General features: G+C 41.0%; 1 protein-coding gene across 1 annotated transcript; it reads left to right on the top strand.

Annotated features, from left to right (window-relative positions):
• Positions 1 to 414: 414 nt before the first annotated feature.
• CNEP1R1 (CTD nuclear envelope phosphatase 1 regulatory subunit 1) lies at positions 415 to 7,142 on the top strand. The gene is made up of 6 exons (XM_027646791.1): positions 415 to 513; positions 2,632 to 2,703; positions 4,863 to 4,936; positions 5,275 to 5,384; positions 5,523 to 5,577; positions 5,856 to 7,142. Exons 1-6 carry the CDS (start codon positions 489 to 491, stop codon positions 5,895 to 5,897), a joined length of 378 nt encoding a protein of 125 aa, XP_027502592.1. The 5' UTR covers positions 415 to 488; the 3' UTR covers positions 5,898 to 7,142.
• The last annotated feature ends 27 nt before the right edge of the window (positions 7,143 to 7,169 follow it).

Raw genomic sequence — 7,169 nt, 5'->3', positions numbered from 1 at the left:
GCTGGACCTGCTTCCAAAACACGGCTGAGCAGCCCGGCCGTGCCGGAGCGCTGGATGGTGACTGTGAGGGGAAGGTGTGTAGAAAAAAAACCCTGAATGAACAAGCGTAGAGGTTGACCCGGGGCTGTATGGAAAAAACAAACAAACAAACAAAAAGAGCATTGTATCTTCTTTTGTAGCTTTTATTTCCGCCAAGTCACATATGCGGAACAGCCCTCTCAACCGACCTGAGTGTGTCGGGATGTGACAAACAGAGACAAGGCGGAGACGCCGCGTAACAAACGAAGCCCCACAAAGGCGGCCGTGCGCCCTCAGCGGGCCGGGCCGCGCCCCTTCCCTGCGCGCAGCCAATGCGGGCCGCGCTTGCTGCGGGCGGCGCGGCGGGCGAGTGGCGCGGGGCGTTGTTGCGGGGCCGGGCCGGCGGGCGGGGCGCGGCGTTCGGCCGGTGCTCGGTGCTCCGCCCGGTGCTGCCGCTCCGCCCGCCCGCCATGAACTCCCTGGACCAGGCAGAGGGTGAGTGCGGCCGCACGGAGCGACCCCGCAGCTGCTTCTCCGGCGCGCCGGGAGCTCCCGGCTCCACGGCCGGGCTGCCCGGGCGCGCTGCCCCGTCCCTGCGGAGCGGGGCGAAGCGGCCGCGGGAGGCCTCGGCTCCCTCTGCACCGCGCTCCCGGCGCTGCTCCTCGGCCCAGACAGGCGAGCTGGGGCGGGGTCCCGGGGCTCCTCCGCATCCTGCGCTCGGGGCGGGCTGTGCTGCTCCCCTCGGAGCGGGGCCGCGGGCGGGCCTGTGCCGGGGGGCTCCTGCCGGCCCTGGGGAGGAGGGACCTGCTTCTCTTTCCCTGCCGCTGCTCGGCTGTGGCTTATTAAAATCCGCTTGTGCTGCGGCAAACCCACGGTTTGTGCTCGAGGCGCGTTTCTTATACAGCTCCGAGTCCCACGCTGTGCTTGAAGAACGCGACGTCAAAATAGCCCTTTCTTATCCGAGAACATTGATGGTCTCGGTTACGTGGGCTTTGAAGTTGCAGCTTCCAGGATGTCAAAACCCTGAAAGGAGTTCTTAGCGTCCAAAAATACGGCTGGGACGGATTTTAGAAACGCATCAGTGGAGGTGTTTTGTGGCTGACAGTCGGCAGGAACCGATAGTCCGGCGTTGTCAGGGCTTTGTTGCCATGTCTGCACAAGCTGAGGGATCCCAGAAGTGAGCCCTGCTGGTCACAGCTGCCGAAGGGATCAACTCACAGATTATAAATAAAAATAAGCTAAAACTTAAATTTCCTGTTTTCTGAAAGAGTTTTTTAATTTTTTTGTTTTAGCGATGTCTGCAATATGCAGGTGTTTCCTTGAGAGCTTTGTTGTCGGTAGCCTGATTTATGCCTACAGGGTTCTCCTACTCTAAGAGCAGGTTTTCATGTGCTGCCTCCTGTTCCCCCTTTCACTTCAGTGATTGGGTGCCGGGGCTCGTGCTAGTCAGGGAACAGTTAATTAGCTTTAATTGCTGGCAGTGGTTTAGCTTCCCCAGAAGGGAAGTGGAGGACAGGCCATAACTACCAGGCTCTTGGCGGTAATTAAGACTAGTCAGCTGTTCTGTGGCTGAAGTCAAGATATTGTGATCTTCACCCATGAATTCACCTGCAAACCACTTAGGAGTAAATTCAGGTTTAGAAAACTGCGTTAGTAATGATCATAATAGCAACACTTCTTCCAGTCTTATTCTCTGTTTGCTTTATTACGGTAACTAATTTAGCAGTAGTTGCAAGCTGAAGTTCCACAGTGATGCTGATGGAGACTTTTGCAGAAAGTTAAGTTGATGCTAATTAAAACTTAACTCTGGGTAAAATTCTAAGTTTGACTGGAATGTTGTCAGATATTGACCTTGTTCAACAGAAGCGTAAATCTAACCTGGACTTGAGGTGAAACAGCTCCTTTTTGACACACATTGGGAGGCCAAGATTTTTTTAAAAACGAATTAGGATTATGAACTTGAAATGCATTTAAGAGCAATTTCAGTGAAAAGAGTATAGGAGAACGATGGCAGTAAGAAGAAAGATCTGTTTAAAGAAAAAGTGAATTAAACTGAGATCGTGGGGTTACTGTTTGCTGTGGGGTTTTTTGCATATATGTGTATATGTATATCAGGGCATTCAAAGCTTCTACGAAACAAAGTCATCAAAGCCACACTACTACAAATAATCCCTTGAACAGCTGGCAAATGGCTAACCTTTTTTTAAAACTGCTGTAACATAGATAATAGAACATAATGGTTTCCTGATGTACTTAATAGTCCAAAATGTGATACTTTTTTTTTTGAGAGGCAATTTAAGCTACTTGGAATCTAACTCTCAGTGTTTTTAAAAATGTCTAAAATAGTCTGATTTCCCATCTATATTGATTTTCTTTTTTGTAAGTGGGAATGTTTCTTGCATTTAGTTTAACTCTGTCACTGTACTTTTTACCTGAAGTTGAGCAAAACTACTTTGCCTGGGCTTTTATTGCATCTAAATTATCATTGCATTGGTTTTCTCTGCCTGTTTAAGTGGGTATGCACAGGGGAAAAGTGAATTCCTTTCATCTTTTACATTACAATGTGACTAAATAGATGAAGATCTAATTATGCTTAATATACATCCTCCCCAGATCTCAAAGCTTTTGAAAGAAGACTTACTGAATATATTGCATGTTTGCAACCAGCTACAGGACGTTGGAGAAGTAAGTTTAATGTTCCAAGGGATAAATAAGATTCTGTCTTTTAAGCTTTTTAGATTTACCAGTGTGTATCTCTGATTTAAGTTTGCCCAAACAAAAATCTGTATTTAAGTTTTCTTTAAAATTCGTGGCATACACTGCATAGACTGCAACAAGTAATACAGGATAATAAACCAATACTTTAGTCAGTTAGAAAAATGAGGTTCAGATTGAATTGGTTTAAAGCTGAATTATTCTGGAAATAGTTGGAACAGTAAGTTGTCGTGGGGTTATTTTTCTGTTTTATTCTGGTTTTTATGTTGTTTTGGGCTTTTTTTTTTTTTGAGACTCAGACTTCTCTGATAGTCACTATAGTTACATAAACTAAATATGGTTTATGTAAGTGAGATAGTCCCTGTAAAACTGAAGGTGAAAAAGTTACAGCAGTGTGCCATAAAGGCAGCATATGTCTTCAGCTCTGTTCTGACAGGGAAGTTTGAAGGAGGAGGAAGGTCAAAAGATACCACAGATACGCTGCCAACTTCTGAATCAGTAGTCTGTGGTGGAAACACCCAACTTTTTTTTGTTGTGAGATTCTGCTGAAGTTTTCCTGCACAAAGAATACTGATGTTTTTTAGCACATATAAAATAGCATCTTTTCTCCTGAGAGGTCAATTTTGAATGAAGGAATGATTACTTAGAAAGCAAAACCAAACACCACTACCACCACCTCAAGCTCCCTTGTTTCAGAGCAATCAGGAGGCAGGAAGATATTTATATGTACATCTGCCAAACTTGTGCATACCTACTGTAGGAATGCATTTGGCTTCCAGAATTGTTATTTACTGTCAGATATAATTAAAAAAAATACTGAAAACTTCTAGGCATATTTAAATGAGGTTTGCATAACTAGTATTCAATTGTAATTCATGTTTTTTTCCCAAACTACTCATTTTCTTAGTTTTGCAGTTCCAATAAAAGGGGAGCTTTCTACTTTAATTGTAACAGGGTATTTAAGTCAACGTTTGCTTTTTTTCCTGTTATTCTGAAAAAAATGTGTTTTGTAGAGAAGCTTTGTGCTTTTGATAGATCTTTTTCAACTTTCTTTTGAAAACTTAACTTGTCAGAGTTCCTATTTTTTTAAAATTTGTAATATTTGTAAGGAATATGCAGCTCAATAGCAAATTATAGCAGTCTTGCAAACCTAAAAGCAGTTATTTAGTGAATATTTGGGTTTTGTTTCCAGGTTCTTTCCTATGATCCTAAAGGCTGGTAACTCTGGGCCTTCTCTTCCTTTTTTTTTTTGTGTGGTTTGATTTGTTGGCTTTTGTTTTTTGCCCTGCCCACTTCCTTTCCAGTAAAAACTTTATTTGCATCCAGAGCTTCAGGCTCCACAGAAAACACTCAGAACTGCTATGAAAGCTGCAAGGCTTTATGGATGTGCAATATAATACGAGGTTTCTCTACATTTATATTTGTTCTGTTTTCTTTTTCCATCAACCCCACTTCCCCAACCCTTTGTAGTCTCTCAAAATCAGTCCAGGATGCTGTGTTACTCTGATATGTATCTAGTATTATTCATTTACAGTGAATTGATTATTTTTCCTAAGCCATTCTGGATATGTAGAGGTTTTTGCTAATATTCATGTGCTAATGTTAACATGCTTCCTGACTCCTGTTTATTTTTTTTTCCTCTTCCTTGCTTGTAATTGTGTCGGTTGGGATGGGGAGCAGAACACAACTTGTGCCACTGAAACTGCCTCAGGCTTTCCTTATGCAGATGAGCTTGGGGGAGAGAAACTTTAGCTCTGCTCTGCAGTTTGATGGTTCTGCATTCCTGTTGCCCAAAGTGCCCTAGCTCAAACAGCAGAGTGAACATTTGGTACAAATCTTACTTTACTTACCAACTCATGCTTTTAATATCCACGTTTCTTTAGAAACTTCGTTTTCTTCAAAGGATCGGGATATTTCTGCTTGACAATTTAGATTTTGGTACCAACTTGTACAGAATCTTTACAGTTTCACTTGCTGGTAGTTTTTTCACCTATTTTCATTTCTGCCTCCAATTAGAAGCTTTTTCTCACGCAGAAGAAATAGAAGCTTAAAAGTTGCTGCTGAAAAATAAATGCTTTTAAATATGAGTGAGGTGTACTGTTTATGACTCTTGTTCTTTTCTTCATCAGTGATTCTGATAGTGGTATCAGTTTGCACAGCAACTGGGGCTTGGAACTGGTTAATAGACCCGGAGACACAGAAGGTAAGATCAGGCTAATGCTGAATGTTTTCTGTTTCATAGCTTGGTGCTGCAGTCAAGTGGTATATTGAAAACTGGAAGGCTAACTGAAAGGCTGGTTCTTATGTGAAATTGGAAGATAGTTTTTAGTAAAGCTCTCAAACTGTCTGGAATTGCTGTGGAATATGTCCTGGGGCATTGCCTACGAAAATGGTACACCTTGAGTGCTAATACAAAGAATTGTTCACAACTACTTCGAGAGGGCTAGGAGCAGTATTTTATTTTTAGTTAAGTGAACTAGGCAGCAACTTTCTGTATGTTTTAGAAAGTATATAGTGAGACTAATCTGATTTCTTTCCTAGGTGTCGTTTTTCACATCACTTTGGAATCACCCGTTTTTCACGATTAGCTGTATAACCCTAATAGGCTTGTTCTTTGCTGGAATACATAAAAGAGTGGTGGCACCATCAATGTATCCTTTAATTGTGTTTGTCAAGTTACAAGTGTTGTACTTACTGCTGTTCTTGAAGTCTGTGCTAATGCTGCTGTTTCAGTTTTTACTTACTCTATGTACAAGTGTGAGCTGCTCTCCTTGACACAATCCACTCAGTATAGCAGCCCGATGTCGAACTGTTTTGGCAGAATATAATATGTCCTGTGATGATGTAAGTGTTAGTGGTTCATTGCCTAAACCTTGTTTGTATAAAAAAAACAAAAGGCAAACAATTAAAAAAAGACACACGGGTTTTTTTCTGAACAGCGTTTGTATACACCTCAACAAATTCTGTGCACCTGTAACATTGGAATGTGAAATATTCAGTGTTGTTCTCTGTGTTGTTTTAAACTCAGCCTGTAATATTGAACTTGAAATGCAATTGTTGGGCTCAACTTTCAGGGTTTAAACTCCTTTTTTTTTTTTTTTTTTTTTTTGTCTCTCTTGCAGACTGGAAAATTAATATTGAAACCTAGGCCTCACGTTCAATAAGGGCTGTCTTCCTTCAGTTTTTTCCACTGCCATGGAAACCAAAAATGACCTTTATTAAGGTAGTATGACAGCAAAAAAACAAATGGGACTGGTTGTCACTGCCTGGGAGTGAAAGTCTTAACACAGTTGACAGTGAAAGTGTGCAATATTCCTTTCTTGAATATTTATCCAAATTCTTTGTTATCACATTATCAGTGCTTTTGCTACTTCTGATTACCTCTTTTTCAGTATTAGTCTCACTTTTTTACTTCAGCTAAACAGAACATACAAGTGAAGTATGTTAATCGGCAATGAAGTTGAACTTGAAAATGAAACCTCATTTGTGTTACATGTCTTTGTAAGCTATTGTAAATAGCACATCAATGCCAATGTTCAGGAAAAGAAGTAATATTTGCTTTATGGATTCCTTTGTTCCCGTGAACCGTATTGAGAGGAACACTTCCCAGTCTCCTGATGTTTTATTAGCACACTTCCTCATTACAGCTGTCCTTGTCTCCTGGTCACTCTTTTTGGAACTGGTTAAAAGGCTCGCAGGAAGACGGTCTGTCTGTGCTGGAGAAAACTGGTCTTACTGTTTAAGAACTTCACAAATATATCAAGGATCACATTTGTCGAGTTGTGTATATAGTGCACCAGCCACTTTCCTTGTGGTCATACGTAGTTCCTTGTTTGATCTGGTTCAAAACACTGCTATTTTAAGATTTTAATATTTTAAAAGTTGTCTTAAACATGCTTGTATCTTCCTGATTGCAAGGTTGTACTGTATCTAAAGTCCACCCGAACATTCTGAGGGATTTTTATGCTGTGATAGTCAGAACATGAAAAGAGTATTGCAAATGTATAACTTCAGATTTGGTAAAGAAAATATAAAGAGTGCCACAAGAAAATAACAAAAATCGTTATTCAGAGTGTTAACAACGAGGTGTGGATGAAATATGCTTAAAGTGTAACTTTTGAATAGCTAAAACTATAAAGTTTTAAGTTTAAGTTGTTCAAGGTGCCTTTTTAATTGTTTTGAACTCTTTAAATTGACTCTAACTGCAAAGCTCTTGCAACTTCAGTAACTCCTACTACAGGGTAGACTGGCTTTTAAAGGCAGCCTATTGATGTAACTTTGTCAGTTAAGACATTAAGAATTGTCTTCTGGATTTTTTTTCCAGTAACTGTTCTGCCCACGCATTATTTTTAACTGCTGTATATTTTGTAGGTAAATGTGTATAAAATAAATCCTTTGTATAAACAAAACGTTATCTTCTTTTGTACCGTGCAAAC

This window comes from Corapipo altera, unplaced genomic scaffold (assembly GCF_003945725.1).
Source record: "Corapipo altera isolate COAL_440 unplaced genomic scaffold, ASM394572v1 62, whole genome shotgun sequence".
Classification (NCBI taxonomy): Eukaryota; Metazoa; Chordata; class Aves; order Passeriformes; family Pipridae; genus Corapipo; species Corapipo altera.
Note: the sequence above shows the minus strand (reverse complement) of the source record. Positions and strands in the feature narration are given on the sequence as shown.